Here is a 24,592-nt window from a genome sequence, read left to right as displayed (position 1 = left end):
AAGGGTCATAAATGTAGCAAACATGATGGACATTGGCAGACTTTTAAGTCCCCTTTCTTAAGAGATTTAAGATATCCATAAGTCTAAATATCACTATATAAATATACATATATCTCACAAGATCTTAGAATATTAAAGGATCTTAGAAGAAATCTAATTCAACCTTCCATTCAATGAAGGAATCCAATCTACAATACTGATAGCCTCTTCCTGAATACTTTTTAATACTTTTCAACTCAAATTGTTGTTATTTTTAACAATGAGCCAAAATTTGCCTTCCTGTAACTTCCCTTCACTGGTCCTGTCTAAAGTCATACAGAATAAGTCTAATGTGATCTTTTTATTATATGATAGCCTTTCAAATATTTGAAAACAAAAATTATCTCCTTAAATATTCTCTTATATTCAATATATGACAATTATAATTTATAATAGACAAGAAAGTTAATGCAAGCTTATGCTAGCTTAATAGAAGAACAATTTCTAAAACCAAGGAGATGATACACTGTATTCTCTGGTCTGATCAGACCACACTTAAAGTATAGCACTGTGTCCTGGGCTCCAAGTTTTCAGAAGAATAGATAAAGGAAGGCAATCAGGATTGTGAAAAGTTATGAATTCAAGGTATAAGACTATCATTTGAAAAAAGTGGACCATTTAGATTGGAGAACAGAAGACTTTGGAAGGTCATAATAACTGTCTTTAAGTATTGTAAGACTTGTCATATGGAAGAGAAAATAGCCTTGTTCTGCTCTGGAGCCAAAGGGCAAAATTAGTGGTAAGTGGAAATTAACAAAAGAAGTACATTTAGACTTGATGCAAGGAATATTTCCTAACAATTCTAGCTGGCCGAATGGAATGAGCAGTCTGATGAGATGGGGCCTTCTGCCTCATTGGAGGTCTTTAAGCAAACTTCGAGTGGTCACTTGAGAATAATGCACTAGACAGTCTCTGAGTTCTCTTAATTTTATGATTCTTCTCTAGGCTGAACATTACCAACTTACTCAGTTGCTTCTTATCTATCATGATTTTGAGATTCCTTACCAACCTGGCTGCCTTCTTCTGGCTATTGTTCATAGTTGCTCAGAATTGAATATATTTCTCTAAATGTGCTACCAGAATTGAATTACATTACTCAAAATGTGTTCTATTACATTAATCAAAAATATGTGTGTATTAAAGTACTATTATATTCCTGGTACTGGCCAATATGTGTTTATTAATGCAGCCTAAGTCAACTAATATTGTTTAGCCCTTCTACACAAAGGCAAATTCTGTCTCTTGTGCTTTCTCAAATTAATATTTAAGCTACATTAAAGAACAGGAGATCATATATATGTTAGATAAAGTCGTAGATTTAAAGTTGAAAAGGGCCTTAGAAACCAATTACATTTACAAATGAGAAAACTGAGGCCCAAAGAAAAGATGTAATTTCTCTAAGTTCAAATTAGTGACAAGTAGCAGAGCTAAAATTTGAACCTAGGTCTTCTGACTTCAAATTCAATATCTCACACCATTGATTTTAGAATTCACATTTGTCTATCCCCAGAGGGTTTTGAACAAAGTCCAAAATCTTAATGAAGAATTCAAGATCCTTCCCAGTCTTTCCATTTTCATTAGCTATGACTACTTTCTTTATCCCCTGTGATCCTGTCAAAATTAATTATTGCCATTTCCCAAGCATGGGTTTTCCTGTAGCTACACTTTTGTTTGTGCTACTTTGTCTTCCAAGAGTGGCATAGAGAATAGCCTTACAAAGTCACAAAGAATGGAGATGTAATATTGTATTTGAGGAACAGTAAGTCAGTGTAGCTGGATTACAGAATAATTGGTGGAGAGTAAAGTATAAAAAAATTGAAAAGATAGGGGAAGGGACAGACAATTAATTGGAGTCCTAGCCCCAAATCAGAAATGTAAATGAATGACAATGCTGTGATTTATAGGGATCTATATGTAGATATTTTTGTCAGTTCATTAAGAGGTATTGAAAGAACATTCATTTAAAGGTCTTCTAAATCAATATTGATCAGAGAAATGCAAATTAAGACAACTCTGAGATACCATTATACATCTCTCAGATTGGCTAAGATGACAGGAAAAAATAATGATGAATGTTGGAGTGGATGTGGGAAAACTGGGACACTGATGTATTGTTGGTGGAATTGTGAACAGATCCAACCCATTCTGGAGAGCAATCGGGAATTATGCTCCAAAAATTATCAAACTGTGCATACCCTTGGATCCAGCAGTGTTACTACTGGGCTTATGTCCCAAAGAGATTTTAAAGAAGGGAAAGGGACCCACATGTACAAAAAATGTTTGTGGCAGCCTTTTCTGTAGTGGCCAGAAACTGGAAATTGAGTGGACGCCCATCAGTAGGAGAATGGTTGGGTAAATTGTGGTATATGAATATTATGGAATATTATTGTTCTAAAAGAAATGACCAGCAGGATGAATACAGAGAGGTTTGGAGAGACTTACATGAACTGATGCTAAGTGAAATGAGCAGAACCAGAAGATCATTATATACTTCAACAACAATTGCAAACGATCATGACGATCAATTCTGATGGATGTGGCCCTCTTCAACAGAGAGGATCCAAATCAATTCCAATTGATCTATAATGAACAGAACCACCTATACCCAGTGAAAGAACACTGGGAAATGAGCATGGACCACAACCTAACATTTCCACTCTTTCTGTTATTGTTTGCTTGCATTTTTGTTTTTTTTTTCCCTCAGGTTATTTTTACCTTCATTCTAAATTATCTTGTTATATAAATAGACATGTTGTGGTTAACATATACTTTAACATATTTAACATGTATGGGATTACCTGCCATCTAGGGGAGGGGGTGAAGGGAAGGAGGGGAAAAGTTGAAACAGAGGTTTTTGCAAGGGTCAATGTTGAAAAATTACCCATGCATATGTTTTGTATATAAAAATCTATTTTAAAAAAAGAAAGAACATTCATTTGCACCAACTGTGTTAATCTCTTTCAAAGAGCTTCTACTATAAGTTTTTATTTTATTGTATGCAGGCAATTACTTGTAAAACCATCTGTTCTCAAAAACATTACAGTTTCTGACAGGGTTTTTTTCCAGTGTACACAAAGCCTGATACTTGACTGTCTAAAATGAAATCTTGGACATGTTGCTAATGGAGCAGTTAGAAAAAGCCTCTTAGGCAAATGAAATACCAGGGTCTTCTGGGACAAACAGCCCACTCAATCCCCTTAGATTTTGTGCTCAGGTTGGAAGTTATACCCAAGGTTGACTCTTAAGAGCTTTGCATCTACACACAAGTAATACTCTAGCTTTTCTTCTGGGGTCCAAAGCTTTTAGCAGCTTTTAAAAGGAAGTAAAGAGCATTTGTGGCTTCTATATTGTTATACTGGAAGACTGGGGAAAGAGTTCAGTACATGCTGTTCCAAAGAAGAATAATTTTAGTTTGCAAAACACATTTTTCATAATACGCTATGATGGAGGTGGACTATTCTTATACTTTCTGTACAAATAAAAAAAGAGGTTCAAGATGGTTAAATTACAATTAAGAGCATAGAGCCAAGATTCAAAGTACGTCTTCTGTTTCCAAGTCTAATTAGTTTTCCACTATAACATGCTGCACCCCAATACTTATGACACAAATTTTGAATGGAATGTCCCCTCCCCCCAGACTTCTTTTTTTTCTTGTCAGTATATCTTGTATTCTATCAAATAGAACTTCAGAAATTCATATCACCTCTTTGCATAATTGCAATCTCCTTCAAAGGACAACTTTTTTGGAGGGTATTGTCTTTTCAAGGACAATAGAGAAATACATGTTGTTCTCTCTGCATGAATAGGATAGTGACATGCAAAAGGAACCATGCTAGTGACTGAGTTGAAAAAGCACAATCTTTCTAAAATATGGATTGCTTAAGAACCAAGTGACTACTTGAAAAAGATTAGTGATAGGAAATTGGAAAATGGCTTTTTTCTGAATCAATATATAGCAATATCATGGTAATGATTCAGGTTTAATAACTGTCCATTCAAATGATTTCTGTAGACTGATATGTACTCTATTCTCACTTTGGAGTTTCACAATGCTAGAAAATCTTTTCCTGATTTTATGAACTTCCTATACTCAAAATATAATGTGAAAAGTTAGGATTTTTTTCTCTTCTCTGATCATGTTCATTTTGACCATTAGGGAAATTAAAAATGTCTTATATGATGTTACCATGGGCTCAAATTATTACTAAGAATCTTAAACAGAAAGGGAAAGGTAGATAGCTAATTTTGTGCTTGTACAATCTGAATTAATTTCTGAAATTTTTTTTTTTGCCTCAATGAGTACCTTAGAAATAATGACAGATGACTTAATGAGAGGTCATTTTTCTCTATCCCTATTATTAGAATAGTACTAATGAAGCCTCTATTTATTAAGTGACACTAATGTTGATGACTTATTAACAGGGAGAAGGAAAACTGAAATAACCTATCTCTAAAAAATTTTTTAGAGATATTAATTCAGGTAATGGCTTTATTAAGAAATAGAAAACTTTTCAAAATTCTCTTTAAACTAAGAAATAGTATTCAGGAAGGAATGAATGAACATTGTATACTTTGGAAAAGCTAATATGGGCATTCTAAGTTCAACTTGCTAAATTTATATTTAAATTCAACAGTAGATTCTTTCATTTTTTGCAAAATCATAAGAAAATCTTGATTTTATTTTGTTTTTTCTTCTTAATTTGTATTTTTTAAAACAAGGCTAAAGATCTTAACCCTCTGCTGATCAGTGTCATAGCTTTGATTTTCTGGTTTTTTTTTTTTCCCCAAGCTGTCAAGCCTAAGCAGGAACTATTTTTCAATCTCTTTTTTAGAACTGACAAAATTTTCTTCCCAAATAGGATAACAAAATTAATAATGATTTAATTCTAAGAGTGACAATGATTCTCTTAGGTCATGATTTGATAATAACAGTAATAATAATAATGATAAGGCTGCTACTATAAAGCTTTATTTTAATTTGGGATTACTTAATTAGGGACTTCCAACAATTCTTGCCAAAATTTCTACATTTATGATGAACTGATCACTTCTCATTAATAATATTAATTTTCATTAATAATAATCTTACTTTAAATTATGGCAATAAGACATAATTCCAAGATCAGGAATTATGCTCAGTGTAGTTATTAATGAGATAATTTTAAATTTCCTGCTACCATATAGAATTGCTGATATTCTTTTAATAATAAGTATTATTAGGACATTACTAGACTACTACTAGATATATTACTACCTATATAACTTTGGGTAAGTCTTTTAAATTTTATGGATCTTCGTTTTCTTCTTTGTAAAATTAAATTTTGGGGTTAGGGGATCTTTAAGGGCCCTTCCTGTTCTAAATACCATGATCCTATATTTTAAGGATATGACAACCTTTCCTCTTCCCAAATTGCTCTTGTTACATCCAGTATTAGTTTATACATTAATAGGAGCTGAATGGAAGCTATGAGATGCCTTAGAGAATAGAAGCATGAGCAAAGCTAACTTGCAATCCTGGGTGATTCTTAGATCACCCTAACTTTCTCTTAATTTCCAATCTCATATCTCCAACTATCTGTTGAGCATCTCAAACTAGATGCCCCAATAGACCTATTTAACTTAACATGTTCAAAATCAAGTGTGTTATCTGGCCCCAACATCCTCCCCTCTTCCTAATTTCCCAATTACTGTTTTCAGGCCCTCATGCTTACAATCTCATCCATGCTTGGCTAATCACTTTCTCTGACTCCCCTCATCTAAACTGTTGCCAAGTGCTGTCAATTCTGCCTTCACAACATTTTTTTTGTATATACCCTCTTCTTTCTTCTGACATTATTCCCAATCTTGAGCACCCAGTCTTCATCTATACATGAATGAATGCAATAGCCTGCTGGTTCATTCTCCTGCGTCAAGCCTTACCCAATCAACATTCTCTAGTCCTCCTAAAAAGTAGGCTTGGCCATGTCATTGCTCTATTCAGTCAACTTTTTTGTTGTTGTTCAGTAGTTTCAGCTATGTCCGTTTGAGACTCCAATTGGAGTTTTCTTGGTAAAGATGCTAGTTATTTGCCACTTTGTTCTTCAATTCTTCTCCAACTATGGAAACAGAATTGAGTGACTTGCCCAGTGTCACATATCTACTAAGTGTCTAAAGCCAGATTTGAACTCAGAAAGATGAGTTTTTCTGACTAGGTCTAATACACACTGTTGCTCTATCTTCCTATTATCTACAGGATTGAATATAAAATCCTTTCCTTTGCTTTTAGAGCTCATTTTAACCTGGCCCCTTTCTGCCTTTCCACTTTTCTTATACCTTACTTCTACGTATTCTATAAACCAGTGACACTGGCCTCTTGGTTATTCCTTGAACAAGACGCTCTTATCTCTTGGCTCTTGGCATTTTCTCTGGCTGTCCCCTAGGTATGGAATATTGTCTTCCCTCAGCTATATCATTTGACCTCCCTTCCTTCAGGTCCTAATTAAATTCCTTTCACTGAAAGCCTTCCCCCATCCCCTATTAATTCCAGTGTTTTCCATCTGTTAACTATTTTCTTTTTAGCTTGCATATAGATTACTTTGAATATATTTGTTTGCATATTAACCCCTTTATTAAGAATGTTAAATTGTGGTTTTCTGAATCTACATTTTTACTTGAGTTTGACACCATTGTGTAAGATAACTCATGCACAATTGTGGTAGTCCCAAAATAGTAAACGATATGGCGGAAAGCAGTTTTTGCCTTGGGTGGATCTTCTATGGACAATTTAGGGAGAGAAAAAAGTATGAATCACTCAGTTTAACAAGCCTTGGCAGGACTGAAATCTGTATCAATAAAAAGAGTATTCCAACAATGTTATCACCGATCCAAGTATCTAAGATATAGTTAACTCAGAAAAGATACTAAATTCATTGGAATGAAGGAAATGAGAAAATTCAACATTTATCATTACAGTTCTTTGTTTTATGGGTTGTAGGTAACTATAAAAATAATTATCATTAATTCACATTTATAATTATATTATGAAATATTATCATTTGATAAAGACTGAACCTTAGACTCCTCAAAATATAAAATTTGTGACTTTTCAGCAGTTACATGAAAACATAATAATTCACTGAGAAGCATTATTAACTATAATAGAGGAGGTAAGCAAAAGAAATACAAATAGAATTGTGATGAATGAATTATTTTTTCTTCTATGCTATTCTCATTAGTTCACTCAGTCATAGATACAGTCATAGAACATTCCAGGTTACAGAAATATGATTATGCCCTGACTCTTTTTTGGATCTGTAAGGCACACTATCAATCGATAAGCATTTCCGAGTTACTATTATATAAAGACCTGTAGATAAAAGCAAAAAGAGTCCTCAAGTCTGAAGGGGTTCATGCAAATGATTATTCACATACAAGATATATACAGTGTAAATGGGAGAAGAAAAATATATATACTTACTTAGCATTTTCCTCACATTTTCCATAACTGCATTCCTTGTTCAATCATAGTCTAAATTTATTTACAAGTTGGTAGTCTCATATATAATGGCAGGAGTCAATACTTTCCAATATAGTTGGGATTCTCACACTTTTTGAATAGGTTTCTCCCATCTTCTTTATGCATACTAATCATTTCTGCTATGTCTTTTTCCTCTTGCATAGGCTTAAAGCACCACACTTCTTGGGGATAATGTATTTTCATAGAGGACATTGGATTTTTTTTTAATATCCTGAGAATAAATATCTAATGACTAGCTTTTAGTCACTTTCTAGGTTGGTACAGGGAAATATATTTTATCTAGCACCCAGCATGCGGTTTTGTACTAAGTACTTAGTAAATTAATCAATTTCTAAATGGGAGAATTTCACCTGATCTCTGTTCTTCCATCCCCCCCCCCCCCATGTCACTGTACAGATAAACCTTATCCAAGTATTTTTGAAAGGTGAATGAAAAAATGATAAATGAGAGGTTATTTTGACCTCAAAGTAATTTCTGAAGACACAAATAGATATTTTTTTTTTCAATCCATGGGAGGAGAGAGATTCTGTGTAGAGCCGTCATCCATAGCTTTATAAAAACTATTCTCTGATATTGTAATAAGAGAATCAGGATATTGTATTTGATCAGATTTACTGATTTTGGAGTCAAAAGTTAACTGCAGACTATTATCTTTAAACCACATCCTCATATAGAGGACCAGACTCAGAGAGAATAGATAACAGCCACTATAATGAAAAACTGAAAAGCATAGCATTGTTAATATAACTTAGTGGATTTTAAAATTTGAAATATCCTGGTTTTACATTTCCCCAGGGCCTCAAGGAAACTAAACATGGGCAGGTTTAAATTGGGAAAGAGGTATGGCTTAATGAAAATATTAAGTAAAATAGTAACAATTTTCTAAAAAAGAACATTAAAAAACTTTTTTTTTCATTCCTCATTCATTTTCTTATTCATATTAATGCCTGGGTACCTGCAATGTGCAAGATACTGTGAGAGAGACAAAGATGAATAAGATGTAAAATGCTGCCTTTTTTTTAGGTCATTTAATATTTTTTGAAGTAATGTGTATTTATGGAAACATCTTTAAAAGACTTCAAGAAGAGAATGTTCATAATATTATGACAGAAGAGGTCTCTGATCTATTTATAATAAATATATTAGAAAATTTGAACTATAGATTTTTAAGGACTTTTTTTTTTTAAAATACACCCAAACAATGATCATTAGGAATAGGGATAGTACCTGATATTTGATGGAAACACCTAAAGTGTTGCCTTCAGTGACTTGGAAGGACTCTAAATACAACTAAGTAATGAACTTACTAAACATTTATTAAACAACTATTGTGTGCCAGAAACTATAAAAAATGTCGGGGATATATGTACAAAGAATGAAATAATACCTACTCCCAAGGAATATACATTCTAAAAGAGAAGATAATTAGAAATATAAATATGCAGCATAAATATATAATGATTAAATATGAAACAGGGCTTCTTGTGGTTAATTTTTTGAATTGTATCCTTAAGGGAAAAGAGAGATTCTATGAGGTACAATCACAGGAGAATGGATTTTGGACATGTGGGTCCATGTAAAGACACTGAGATAGGAAATGGGAGATGGAGTTTCATGTGTGAAAAGCAGACAGAGAAAGCCAGTTTAGTTTGACTGAAAAGTGTAAAAAGTGGAGTTCCATAGGACTGGAAAGTGACACTATAGACTTTTATCCTTAAAAGCTAAAAAAAGATATTTATATTTTATCCTGGGGGCAATAGGAAGCAATTAGAACTAGCTTAGTAGGGAAGTCACTTTATTGGCAGAATGGTGTGGTTAGACTGAAGGAAGGAAGATTTGTGGCAGGGAGGACAGTGAAGAACCAATGAATAGGCTCATAATAACTTAGGTAAGAGAAGATGAGGAAATGATTGGTGGAAGCTGTGTGAGTGGAGAGAAGGGGTCATATGTGGGAGATAGGAGTAGAAATAGTAAATTTAGCAACTTGACTGAATATATGAGGAGATGGAGTGTGAAGAGCTGAGGATAGTGCTGAAATTAACCACGTGGGGGACTAGAAGGATGGCAGTGCCTTTGACAGAAACAGAGAAATATGGAAGAGGCAAGAGTTTGGGAGAAAATAAGTTTTAGAAATGCTGAGTTTGAGACATCTCAAGGACATTCAATTTGAAATATCTAATAGGCAACTGGTGATATGGGACTGAAGATTTGGAAAGATTTATTACATATATATTCATATGTATATGTGTATGTATGTGTATACATACCTATGTGTGCATATATATTATCTAACATATATGTATATATATTTGTGAATCATCTGTATGCAGATGATAAATCCAAAGAAGCAGATGAGGTTACCAAAAGAAAAAGTATAGAGGGAGAAGAGAATTTAATACAAAACCTTGGGGGAACATCTACAGTTAAGGGAAATGAATCACAAAAACAGGGAGAGGAAGTGCTGAGTAAAAAAGGATGGTTGATGGTGTCAAATGCAGCAGATAGGTTAAAGATGAGGGCTGAGAAAAGACCATCACATTTGCAAGGCCACTGTTAACCTTGTAGAGAGCAAGCAATTCCTTGAGTGATAAGATTGAAAGAAATACTGTAAAAGGTTGGGGAATGATTGAGAGGAAAGAAAATAGAGGCTATTACTGTAAATAGCTTTCTTAAAGAGTTTGACTATGAAAAAAAGGAGAAATATAGAACTATAACGAGGAAATGATCTGGTCTTAATTTTAATTTCTAAAGATAGGGAGATTTTGGCATGTTTGAAGGTAGAAGAGAATGATCTGGAACAAAAAGACAGATGAAAGAAAGGAAGGGGAAAGGAGAGAGGAAAGTAAGAGGAGGGAGGGAGGGAGAGAGGGAGAGAGGGAGAGAGAGAGAGAGAGAGAGAGAGAGAGAGAGAGAGAGAGAGAGAGAGAGAGAGATTTAAAATGCATTCTGTTGGAGAAGATGAGAAGAGATGGTATTCAAGGACTTATATAATGGCATTGACAAGAAAAAAAGAACCACTTCTTTGTCAGAGAACAGGGGAAATGAGGAGAGAGGGAGAGAAAGATGCTAAGAATGTGAAGAAACCCATTTTTATAGGCAAAAGACAGAACAGATTTAGAAGAGTTTATAATGACAGGGTCATGACTGAAAACGTAGAATTCAATAAATTATGGTGTATGAATGTAATAAATTATACTGTGCTTTAAGAAAAGATGAAAGAATGGAATTAGAAAAATCTAAGAACACTTATGATGTAAAATGAGCATAACCAGGAGAAAAATATATTCAATAATGATGCTATAAAGTCAAAAAACAAAACTTTGAAAAACTTAAGAATGTTGATCAAACATCAACCATGTTTTCAGAAGAGTCATAATAAAATCTACTACCCATCTCTTGACAGAAAGGTGATGGACTAAAGGTGCAGAATGAAGTGTGTGTGTGTGTGTGTGTGTGTGTGTGTGTGTGTGTAGACATAGCCGATATGGGGATTTGTTTTGCTTGATTATGAATATTTGTTAAAAGGTTTTGTTTTTTTGTTTGCTTTTCTACTTGATAAAGTGTACAGTGTACCCTTTTTTGTTAACTGTCAATTGTTTGATTTTTGTTAATTAAAAATATAGAATTCAAACTTTTTTGATAAGCACTATGTAGTAATGGCTACAGAACTGAACTTTGAATCAGAAGGAGCTTGGTTCAGATCCAGCCTCTGATACATATTGGCTGAACACTGAACAAGTCCCTTAGCTTCTTAATATCCCAGGAAATCCTCAAAATATGAGCAGCAGGTCAAGTAAAAGAATTTGCACTGGTAATAGGAGTTTCCTGAGAGTTCTCCACATCAAGGAAATCACAGGTTTGGTACAGAAAGAAACCACCCAAACAATCTCTTGTCCCTCGCCCCAACTAGTTTTTATGTGGTCCTGAGATGATGCTGCAAATCCTTAATGATAGGATTTTAGAATTAAATTATGATGATAATCCAATTTCATTTGTTCTAGAGGTTGTCTAAATTACAGGAAAACATGTTTACCACCCATTCACATATATCATTACTGATCTATCCTCTCATGGAATCTAAATCCATTAAAAGTGCACAAAGACTCTATTAAACTAAAGTGAAAGTTTAAATTCACAATGTGTTCAAGATTCTTAACTCTAGAAAACTGAAGCACAGCAGATACTGTAGTCAATAAATAACACTATTTATCAATGTGCAGTTATTTGCCAAAATGCTATGGAACCAGGGATGGGGAAGAATGGTTTCAGGTTCACAGAATCATCAATCTATAGCTGGAAGGGACCTCAGAGACCATCTAAACTATTCATTCTGTCTATGAAGAAACTGATGTCCAGGTTTGGGACTTGTTGATTTCCTCAAGGGTATACATAAAATAAATATCAGAAGTGGGATTTGAACTCAGGTCCTCTGGCTCTGGAACAAGTTGTTTTCCTTTGTACCTGATGCTGCCTGATCCTGATGAGCCTTTTCTGTCATTCCCTGAAGGAAGATCCCATGATCACACCAAGTCATCACTCATAGCCCTGGTACTCTTTCTTACTATTTGATTAATTAGCTTCTCCAAAGTCTGCCTTTGCCTGTCTGCCAGCCTGTGTATTAAACAGTTGCTTTAAATTTCCTTATATAAAATAAAATTATTTGTCCACTAGATGGTGAGCGTGTTACTTTGCCAGCAATGGTGAAAGCTGACTTCACCACATAATAAATAACAACACAAGTGTGCTACTGGAAACCTGTTTTCTTTTCTCATGACTTCTATGAAAGGCATTTATTAAAATACCCAACAGGAACTTGTCTGTGGCTACAGAAGCTTCTAAATGCAGAACGGCTAGGAGATCCAAGACAGGGAGAAACATAGAAAAGGATTTGACCTTCTACCAAATATCACTTGTCACTGCAAGAATCCCATTTGAATTAGTTTTGTTTACAATCCTTTTAAATAACAAAATGAGATCATCTAAATAGAAGAGATCAAGTGTGCTGTCTAGTCTGTCACTGATGATTCATTAAGAAGAAAAATAGAATTAAAGTACAAATAATTTACAGACTAATATTAGTCAACTAATCCACCACTTTCCTAAACAAGACTATATGGTCACAACTGATTTTTGTAAATTAGTCTACAGTAGACAACACACACACACACACACACACACACACACACATTCAGTTTTCTCATGTGTCATTTTCTCTAACAGACACCTAAACAGGCTTGTCCTCTACAACAAAAGTTTCACAATATGCTTTGTTCACACTAATCCCAGAAGGCATCATTCTCACCTTCATTTTACAGATGAAAAGCCTGAAACTCAGAGGAATTCAGTGACTTATACAAAGTCACACAATTAGCAGATATCAGAGTTAGAACTTCATTTTAAGATGCTATGACTCCTTACCCAGCCCTTGCCTTTACAGGGGCTTTCTGCCTCAACTCAGAAACTTTCAGTGATGGAGAACTTACTGCTCACAAAGTGGCCCATTCCATTTTGGGTTGGTATAGGTATGAGGAAATCTTTCCTTATATAGAATGGAAAACTATTTCTTAGCAATTTCCATCTATTTTTCCTATTTCTACTCTCTAGGACCAAAAGGAATACATCGAATGCTTCTTCCACATGAATGACCTTTGAATACTTGAAGACAGCAGTTTCATCCCAAGTCTTTTCTTCTCTAGGCTAAAGTCCTTAGATACTTCCTCTGAATTTTGCATGGAGTACCATCTCTTCTCAGCCCTTTTACTGTCCTGTTCATCCTCCTCTTGCTTCTGCTCAGACCTAAACATAACACTCTAGATGGGGTCTGACAAGAACAAAGTACACTGTGATTATTATTCTTTAAACACCATACTTTGGCTAACGTAGTCTCAGACTATGCATTAGCTATGTCACCCTATTGACAAAGAAATCGTCTTGCAGGATACTCAAACCAGGGCTTTTTCACACAATTCTCCTATGTTATGTTTGTGCAATTGATTTTTGAAACTCTAAGTGTGAGACTATATGTTTATGAGTTCAGTGCCCCTGGACATCATTTGAGGCAGTGATGAGACCTTGAACTTTTACACACTTGCCCCTATATTGTCCTACTCCATATCTGCCTACTTTTTCAACTATGCCCCTTATAAATCTCACTCTGAAAATAACAAACCTCTTTATTTTAGAGATCCTTTCAGGCTCCTTGCATTTTCTGGTTCTGAGATATAATGCTCCCTCTTGTCATTCTTCCTCTACCAACATTACTTAAGCAACCTTTCCTCCTTTGAAGATCATTCTATTTAGATTCTGTGACTGTTATCTACCCCTATCCAGGGCATTTTCTCTCCTTTCTCAACAAATTCTTGTCCTCATATTAAGGGACTTCAATAGCATCCATACCCTTGACCTTTCACTTTTTCAGTCTACTCAACTCCTATCACTTAGTCCTCCATTTTTACCATAGTCAGACATAGAGATGCTCATTTCCTTTGATTTTGCCATCACTCATAAGTATGCACTTCTACAATCCAAGACTCTGAAATTCCTTTTTCTGAGTGTAATACCCTATTATTTCATCCCTTCAAATTCTTTACTACCCCAACCTTATTCTTTAGCCTCAATGTGATCTTCAATACTTTTATCCCCGCCTAAGTTTCCCAAACTACCACCCAATTCTCCTCTCTTTCCAATCTTGATCTCTCAGTGAACCAACTTAATGCTATAATTCTCTTTATTCTCAAATGCCTTGCTCCACTGTCCTGTCACGGACTATATCTTTCCCTTTCCACCCTGTTTTAAACATACAATCTTCTTCCTCCATATCTATTTAAATCCTGTTGGACAGAACTGTGGGAGTTTATGTAACCAAGTAGATTAGGTCCACAAAGTATTTATATTATCTGATCTCAGCTGTATCTTTCTTGCAGCAAATTATTCCTTCTATTCTTACCTGATTGATTCTCTACCCCACTTACCACAACAGCTGTTCCAAACCTTTCCTCTCCCTAAGCCTTTCTCTCCTTGTCTGGAGACTCCAATTCACATCTTATTCATAGATACTAAAGGAATAGCTTGTGCCAATTGTGTCTTCAGAAAGTCAGCATTTGTGATATTGTAAAAGAAAATACACTTTGGATCTCAGTTAGACTCACTTATCACAGTGTTTGTGTATATACACATAGCTAAAAGTCACAGAGGTATAAATGCTTACAGTTCTAAAGAAGAGAGTACCTTAACAAAAAGAAATTTGATTTATGATTATAGTGAAGCCCAACTCTAAATGACATGCTTGGCCTTGTTCATAAACTTTAGTATTTGAAAATATTGACTTTCATTTTATACAATATGTAAAATTCAGACAATCTGGTGGAAATTTTAAAATAATATCATGCACTATGAGGTTCCAATTACTCTAAAATATAAAATATAAAAAAGAGAAGATTTGAATTACCAAAAAAAAAAAAATTCAAACAAGACTCTACCATACGAATTTGCTAATCATTTTCTGTTGGAGGAATAGATTATGTTTGGCCTTTAGCTGTAACATATACAATGGCATTTTTATTTCAACATATTTTGCTTGGTTTATTTTCATTCATAATACTCAGATTGCTACTATAAATTTAAAAGTCAAGAGTAGTCATAGTTCAGACAGAAACGTGCATTATTTGTCCTCTATAGCAATCCATAAAAATTGTTAAAGAAAATATTATGTGGGCAAAGTTATATTTATTAATCACAGCTCAAGGGAATAAGCTGTAGAAATGTGACTCATAACATCCTTCCCTGATAATTTATACATTGCAGAGGAAGATGGCTGGCAGGAACCTGCCTTGTCTTTACTACATAAAAGCACCATTTCAACTGAGAACTTGCATTTATAAATGTGAAAGAAATTAAATTGCAAATGAATCACTTATTCTTGGTAGTTTTTCTGTACTCTAGGGCACTATTTTGTAAACATATAGTTGGTAGCTTCTAGGATTCTTCAAATTACATTTAGAGAGGAACTAAATTGGGTTGTTTGAATCATTTCTTTATTTCATTATTAGCTCTACCTTTAATTTCAATGCCAGTCTTCCTACACTTATTTTCACTGTGTCATTAGGTGCTTTGTTATTAGAACTGTAGGATTTATGTTATTTGGAAATAAGGGGGCTAGCAAAATAAGTTTCTTCTAAAGATTATGACTTGGACTGAAGGGAGTAATGAGGAGGGGTATTTTTTGGGAGGGAAGAGGAAGAGACTGGTTCCAGAAGCAATAGCTTCCCCTGCTACTGTAACAAAGTAGCAAAAGTGGCAGTAACAAAGACAAAAGGAATGGTTCCTAGTATATGGTATAGTATATAAGGCCATCAAAAGTTCTGCAGAAATAGTAGATATACCAAGAGAATCCATGCTTAAGTAGGTTGTAACAAACTAAAAAGGTTTCATTATTTTTAGAGATGTTGTTCTTTTATACAGTGATCAGACTAGTTAAATTGGACAATTCTCAGCTTTACAATGTTAACTGCCTGATGAAAGTTTTAGCAAAAACTTATAAAATTCTGACCTAAGGCAAAGATATCTCATGCTCTGTGTCAGTGGAGAGAAAATTCACATTGTTGTAATAATAAAACTTGAATTGCTGAAGCTGAAAAAAAAAAGAGAGGCAATAACTTTGTTCTTATACCCGAAATTATGCCCAGTTTCTCAAACTCTCAAGATGACACTTAGAGAATGCTTACAATAATAGCATTAAAAACAGTAAGACTTTTATAAAAGTGGTTCTAGTAAATAGCCTTTTGCAAAAGGGAGTAACTTTTCCAAGACTGACTACCTGTGTTATAGTATGAGAAGTTATTTATTTAAATGGCTAAAGAAAAAATACTCAACATTCTATCATACAGGTCTGTAAGAGCTTTTCTTGTTATTCATCTCTAGTAGTAACATTCCAAAAAACCATTTCAATTATCAAGCTAGGTTATTTCAATATCATTGTGGTATTCTCTTCTGAGACTACAAAACTGGTATTACCTGTGCAGGTTTCTCTTCTCGCCCAATCATGTTTTGCCATTCCAGAAGAGACCGCTGCAGATGTTCAAGTCCAGTTTCCCAAAGTCTGACAGTGCCTCCCATATCAACAGTAACAACACCACCTTTGCCCCACTCAGCTATCAGGGCATCTGTGTCTGAAATAGTAGAGATCCAAGTTGTGTATGGAGAGAGTGATGCTGATCTGGAAAAACAAACAAACAAATACTAAATACAATAAAAAAACCAAACCAAAATACAATAAAACAATACAAATTAACAGTAAAAAGAGCTAATGCTAATTATTATGGAATGACTACAGATTTTCCTTTTTTGAATTTAATTTTATAAATTCTCACTTACTACCAAAAGGAAAATAATTAGCACAGTAGTATGGGGGGAGGGAGAGGAGAAAGATGATTCACAAATCTCTGTATACTTTGCTTTTTATTTTATTTTTAAAATTTTCATTCATCTTGTACTTAAAGACAAAAAGAGAGAACATTTCCACATACATGGCACAACATCAAGAAGATTCAATATAAAACCATAAGTTTCAATTTCAGATTGTTTACTTAAAAAAAATCATGTAATGAAAATACTATACATTATTTTCAAAACTACTCTGCTTTTCTGTGCTTCATTCTAAATTTTCTTTTGTTCTCTGCTATGCCTTTTTTCCCCTCCCACCTTAGAAAAAGCTATAATTGAATACAAATTTGTATGTAGATATAAAACATTTATCAGTTTTTCTCCTGGAAAGCAATATAGCATCTTCCACTATAGGTCCTTTGTAATCAACATGAGTAATTATGATACAATGAATTAATCAAAGTTGTTCTTAGAACAAAATTTCTGTTACTATGTACAACATTCTTTTGGTATTGCTTATTTATTTATTTATTGCTTCATTATTTCATGCAAGTTTATTTTAGCTTTGATTTTGTCTGAGATTATGATCACTTCTCCTGCTTTTTAAATATCAATTACAACATAATACATTTTATTCTAGCATTTTATTTTGACTCTGTGTGCATCTTTCAATTTTAACTGTATATCCTGTAAACAACAATCAGACTCTTATTTTTAATCCATTCCATCAGTTTGAGTTTTGTGGGTGAATTCATTCTATTCACATTCAAAGTTACAATTATTAGTTGTGTATTTTCCTCCATACTATTTTTCTTCACTATTTATTCTTCTCACCTTATTTACTAGATCTCTCCTTACTTGTCTAATTTACTTAAGAGTCTCTTCCCTTATCTTCTTCCCCCACCTTCCAGAAGTCCCTCCTCTATCCTATTCCCTCATCCTATTTTTTTTATAAACTTAGAAGACTTTTATGCCTTTAGATGTTTATGTTGTTCCTTTTTTAATCCATTTACAATGTGAGTAAATAATCTCCATCTACAATTTCTGTAACAGTTCTTCTATTTGTGTCTCATTTGTATAATCACTTCATTTTTTCTCTCTCCCTATTGTTTAGAATCATCCTATTATTCTCAACTCAATCTCAAGCCTCTTATCAATGTATGGATGACCTTTCAAACTATTCAAGTAATGATAATAATCTTAAGAGTGCAAATAAAATCTTCCTGTACCAGAAGTAAACAGTTTGATCTTCATTAAATGTCCATTTTTTCCCCTTTAGAATTATACTCAGTTTTGCTGGGTTAAATAATTTTTGATTGCAATCCCAGGGTGGGAAAGAAGGAGGGAAGGAGGGGAGGAAGAGAAGAAAAGAAGAAGGGAGAGAGGGAAGGAGAGAGAGAGAAAGAAGGAGGGAGAAAGGGAGGAAAAAAAAGAGAGGGAGGGAGCAAAGAAGAGAGTGAGGGAGGATTTTCTTTGCCTCAATCTTACTTAGCCTTAATTACTGAATGATTTCAGCCTCAGTCAAACTGAGACCTATTAAGACCTTAGCTCAAAAAGGCCAAGGTCTTTCATTTCATCCAGGGCCATCTCCAGAAGTCCTGATCTATATCAGATGGCTCTGGAGGGAAAAATGTGGCAGGTGACCTTGCTCAGCTCTCTGTCACTTAAATCCAATTCACTTGCATGTCATGGCATCACCTCCCTGGTGTCATGGTTCTCTTTGAGAATGAAGGACAAACAACATCATTTTAGGATCTCTTTTGAGTGATGATTAATGGATTTTTTTCCTATTTCCATTTTACTCTCTCCTAGTACTTCTGCACAATTTTCATTAACAATTTTTAGTAATATCACATCTAGATTTTTTTTGTCATGATTTTCAGTAACACAACAATTTTCATATTGTCTTTTTTTTTTTTTAATTATAACTCACAATACTCCATTACACTGGCATACAACTATTTTCTCCAATTGATGAATACTCACTTTGTTTTCAATTTTTTGATACAATAAAAAAGTTTAAAAATAATTTTAAAGTTACAGGCCAGGATGATTTTAAAAGATCACTGAGTATATTACAGCTTAGCAACATTTGCGGTATGCTTCCCTATCACCGATAGTGCAATCGTCAACTACCCTTTTTATTGTTTTTGTTAAATAATTTTGGTCTGCTCTATTCTCAGGCTAGTTGTCTTTCTTGTGTTTCATATTCTCTTCTATTTTTTTCATTCTTTTGATTTTACTATTTCTTGGTGTCTTATAACATCACTGATTTCCACTTTCCAATTCTACTTTTTAAGGAATTATTTTCTTCAGTTTTTTGAATCTTTTTCCAATTGTTTGACTTTCTTGTCATAATTTTCTTAGGTTGTTTCAATTTTTTCCCTAAATTTTGTCAACTTCTTTCACTTGCTTTAAAAAAAAAGTATGTAAGTTCACAATTTTACTTTCAAAGTTATCCTCTTTGTTTCCTTTTTTCTTCTGATTTTTCTGTGTATTTTCTTTTATAGGCTTCAATGACCCTCACTAATTTTTTTTTTTAACAATATTATAGTCTGCTTCTCTATCTTAAGATGAAACCCCAATTAAAGAAGAAAAACCAAACTCTGATGACAGTTATATTCACACAAAACCATTCAATTCACTGGCCAGATCTAAAAATGTATATTTCCTTCTGCATTTGAATTCTCATTTTCCTGTCTCAAGATGGGTAGTATGTGATACTCTTGAACTGTGGTTAGTTATGACATTGATCAAAGTTCTTAAATTTTTCAAAATTGTTCTTCTTACACTGTTATTATTCACCTTGTTCTATTCACTTCAGTGCTCGGTATACAAAGTCTTGCCCCAGATTTCTCTAAAACCATCTCCTCACCATAATTTGTTATGACACAGTAATACTCCATTACATTGGCATACAACAATTTTCTCCACTTGATGAAAACTCACTTTGTTTTCAGTTCTCTGATACGATAAAAAAAATTTAAAAATGTTTTAAAAGTTATAGGTCAGGATGATATTAAAAGATCATTGAATATGTACAGCACAGTGACTTTTGTGGTATGTTTCCATATCACCTTGCAGAATAGTTGGAACAATTCAACCATTTTGCCAATAGTGCAAACAATTGTCAACTTCCCTTTTTATTGTTTTTGCTAATTTATTGAGCATAAGGCAGAACTTCAGAATTGTTTTAATGTGAATTTCAAATGATTCAAATAATTTTTTAATGTGGTTATGTTTTAACCATTTATTAGGATATTGCTATTTTTCTCATGAGACTGAATAAATTTTGAAATATATATTATGGATATCAGACTTTGGAGATCAGGGAAATTTGATCAAAAGATTTTCTCACTGTTTCTCTTCTTATTTTAAGTAAATCGATTTTATTTAGGCATTTTAAAAAATTTAATATAATTTTAATTTAATATAATTAATAATAATACTTTTGGATTTGGAGTTGGTGATACCAATGCAATATAGGAACTGAACTAAGTTTTGAATGTATTCATTTAGAAATTGAGGTAGTATAGGAGAAAGTATGCTTCAACCTCTCAGAGTAACCTCCTAGATCATTATATATGGCAACAAGATTATATGACAATCAATTTGATGGACGTGTTCTTTCCAACAATGAGATGAATGAAGCTAGTTCCAATGATCTTGTGAAATAGATATAGAATACTGTGTTGTGATACACACTCTTTGATGTTTGCTTGCATTTTGTTTTCTTTTTCATTTTTTCTCTTTCTGATTTGATTTTTCTTGTGCAGCATGATAATTGTATAAATATGTATACCTATATTGGATTTAACATATATTTTAACATGTTTAACATATACTGGATTACTTGCCATCTAAGGAAGGGAGGGGGGAAGGAGGGGGAAATTTGGAACCCAAGCTTCTGTAAGGGTCAATGTTGAGAAATTATCCATGCATATGTTTTGAAAATAAAAAGCTTAATAAAAAAAAACCCCAGAGTAACCTCCTAGAGCCCTAAAATGGTGATAAAGCCAAGTTGGTTCTGAGAACATTAGCCATAATGTACATGGCTCCATTTATATAATCAAAATTTATCTTTTGTCAAAATTGTAAAAATTTATCTTTTTTGATCCTTTTTTATCTTTCAGTCAGAGCAGCTAGATGGTACAGTGAATAGAATGCTGACGAAGTGAACACAACAGAAAGGACTGAACAACAACAAGCCTTCTTTGATCATAAACCCTTTTTTTTCTATTATTGTGAAAAGTATTTTCTTCCTTGCTCTTGTATTTTGTTTAAGATTAAACTTTTGAAATCTAAGTCATATAACTATTTGGAGTTTATCTTGGCATATGTGAATGTTGTTATAAACCTAATTTCTGCCAGATTGTTTCCCAGTATTTCAGTATTATTTAGTTTCTAATTAATTTTAATCCATTCTTCAAAGGACCGTTATTGAATATAATTTTTCTCACACTAGTCAATAAAGATGTTTATTTTTGTTTTTCTACTTTTATTAATGTCTTAATAAACTACTACACAGTCAATTTCTATAAAGATATCATTTTGCAGTAATCACCATAGGCATTTTTCTAAAAGTTATTCAAGTTCTTAACTTCTTTCTTGACTTTTTTTAGGGGGGCAGATATACAGTATATTTATAAGGTATATACTGAAATGCCCAATTATTATCAGTTTACAATATACTTCCTATAAAGTGATCAATTTTTTTCCTTCAAATATTTAGACAATATGCTATTCAGTGCATATTAAATATTGACATTAATTCACTGTCTGAGTAATAGTAAAATGTAATTTTCCTGTTTAATTAATTGTTCTTAGAGCTGGGAACTGGCCCACCTATTCTGGAAAGCAATTTGGATGTAAGCCCCAGTAGTCACTAAATTGTACATACTTTTGACTCAGAGCTAGTACTTCTGGGGCTATATGCCAAACATATTATATAAAGAGGAATATACGAAATATTATATATAAAATAATATGTACAAAATATTGTAGCAACTCTTTTTTTGATATAGCAAAGAATGAGAAACCAAAGAGATGCTTAAAATTTAGGGAATCATTGAACAAATTATGTTATATGAATACAATGGAATATTATTGACCTATAACAAAAGGGTGAGAGGGATAATTTCAGAGAAACCTGAGAAGATATGTATGAATGGATACAGAATAAACTGAGAAGAACCAAAACAATTATATAATTATATTATATAGATAAATATATAATCATTATATAATAATAAAAACAATATGACAAACAACTTTGAAAGAAAATCTCCAACTAATGCAATAGTCAATCATAATTCCAGTGCACCAATGATGAAATATATCATCCTATTCCTGGTAGACAGGTGACATCCTCAATACAGAATAAGATACACATTTTTGGGATGTGGCCGATGAGGAAATTTGTTTTGCTTGATGAGGTAAATTTGTAATAAGAATTTTTCTTTTTCAAATTTACTGGGGTGGGGGATTAATGAAAGAAATAGGATAACGTGTGCCACCAAGAGAAAAGAATGTAGGCTAACAGGAATCAGACAAGCAGGAAAGCTTTGAAAGTTACACTCTGAAATTATTACATATAAGGGAACTGAGGGGATTAGGACAGCAAATGGTTAATTGTGGAAAGGAATGAACCACATTGATTCCACTTTGTGTCTCAATTCTGGACTTCGTTCAGTTCTATTGCTATTAAATTATGGGTCTAGTCCAACTTCTGTCTTATGAGAAAACTTTATTCAATTGTGGCAACAGGGAGAAAACATTACTGTACTGTTTGAACCAGCCCTGCAAGACTGGGAAATTGGATCACTTCTACCTGCTACTTAGAGACTCTTTAACTAAGTACCTAGATTATGCTGAGCAGAAGTCCAGTGAGACTCAAAGATTGATGCAAGGCATTTTCTCATAATTCTACATCTCAAACAACCTATATGTTGTTTGAAAAATGACTATGTACTGATTAATCAGTTATTGTTTCCATATTCCTTTGATTGTTCACAAATACTTGGGGAGGGGGAGTGAGATATTTCTTTTTCTAATTTCAGGGAATTATACTTGTTCTCTCTCCCAGTTCCAACTTGGAAAGTTCCTAATCTGTGCTCAGAACTGAGTGAGAGGAGAGCAGTCTGGATACTTTTTGGAAAAAGGTGCAATGCATCCAATGAATCTTGGGATGCTTGATGCTGCAAACATCTGTTTTTAAAGACCAATATTCTCTCTTTTTTTGAAAGTAAAGACATTTAGTGAAATATCATAATAAGAAAATATCAAAAAGAATATTTCCTCCATAAACTGATAACTTTTTCTAACCAATACAAATACCATCAGTATGAAAGCTGTACACACCTGGAGAAAACATATGGAAAAGTACACATTTGAACAGCATGTATGACCAGAATACATATTTGTGTAATCACACAAATAGGAAACATGGGTGGTCAGGGCTCATGGGTTGAGTGAGGATCAAACCATGCCCTGATGCTAAAATGCCATTGAGAACATCTGGTGATATCATTGATGTGGTTGATGTAGCAAATGATATGGCACCAGATGATGGGCTTTAGGAGAAGCATAAAATGTTGGGGTTTGGTCATATGAACAATTCACATTGGCCATTCTGTTTGAAAGATGAAGGCTTACTTAGGAGAAGAAATTACAGAAAAATGAAGAGATACAATAGATACCAGGAATGGGGAAATGTGAAATAGGATTGAGGGAGCATAGAATCTTAATAATTAATAATAGAAAGCATAAATTCTTTAGTGAAACTTGACATTTACAAGGAGAAAGGAAGCACATCATGAAGTTGGGGTGTGCCCTTACCTGGCAGGCTAAATCTAAGAATGGATATAGCACTATAAAAGAGAAGTGTAGTCTAAGAGGAGAGATCCCATAAATCACAGTGGGGTTAGAAGGCATGGGGGAGGGATAAAGAAAGACACCCCAAAACAGAGTATTGTGGTATACTGACCCAAGGAGGTTCTGTGAAAGACCATTATTCTCTCAGTAATTTTATAAAGCTGAGAATCATGACACATAATGATCTCAGAAAAATTAAAACTGCAAGTGACCTGAAGGGCAATTGAAAGATATATGATAAGAATAAGATATATGGCAGAATTTTATCAATGACAATGATATTTTTAAATCAGAAATACATCCAAAAGACATCATCATGGACAAGGAGAAGGGATGATCATATAGAAGAATGAAAGATTAATGATGGATAGCCATTTATCAATAAAGGATTTATAGGGGAAAAAAGAAACAGGAATCACACAATATAAGTACATATTTATGGGTTATTTAGTGGATCCACTGTAATGAGATCGTAGAGCTATCCAAGAAGTATAATTATGATCAGACTGAAGAATAACTAGAATTAAATTCTACTTTAAAATTTCAAGACAACTTGTAGAATAGGTATATTACAAATTTTCAAACATTATCTTTGTTACACTGAGCATAAGAATCAAACCAGGGTGATATGAACCACTGGAGTTTTTAAACTACATAAAAATGTATTAAAACATAAAATGCCATCAGAACAATATAGTTAATAATCTGCAGATCTTTGGCACAGAAACAAAAATGTACTTCCTTCCATCTATGACAAATCCCTTATAGTAATGAGTAATAGTG

General features: G+C 33.5%; 1 protein-coding gene across 1 annotated transcript in view; it reads right to left on the bottom strand.

Annotated features, from left to right (window-relative positions):
* VWA8 (von Willebrand factor A domain containing 8) overlaps positions 1-24,592 on the bottom strand; it is a 404,132-nt gene that overhangs the window by 89,598 nt on the left and 289,942 nt on the right. Inside the window, exon 37 of the mRNA XM_051983869.1 lies at positions 16,568-16,769. Within this exon, the coding sequence (XP_051839829.1) occupies positions 16,568-16,769 (202 nt within the window). The remainder of the gene's footprint in view (positions 1-16,567; positions 16,770-24,592) is intronic.

The sequence above is a fragment of the Antechinus flavipes genome, chromosome 3 (assembly GCF_016432865.1).
Source record: "Antechinus flavipes isolate AdamAnt ecotype Samford, QLD, Australia chromosome 3, AdamAnt_v2, whole genome shotgun sequence".
Classification (NCBI taxonomy): domain Eukaryota; kingdom Metazoa; phylum Chordata; class Mammalia; order Dasyuromorphia; family Dasyuridae; genus Antechinus; species Antechinus flavipes.
The sequence above is the reverse complement of the archived record's forward strand: the minus strand, read 5'-3'. Positions and strand labels throughout refer to the sequence as shown.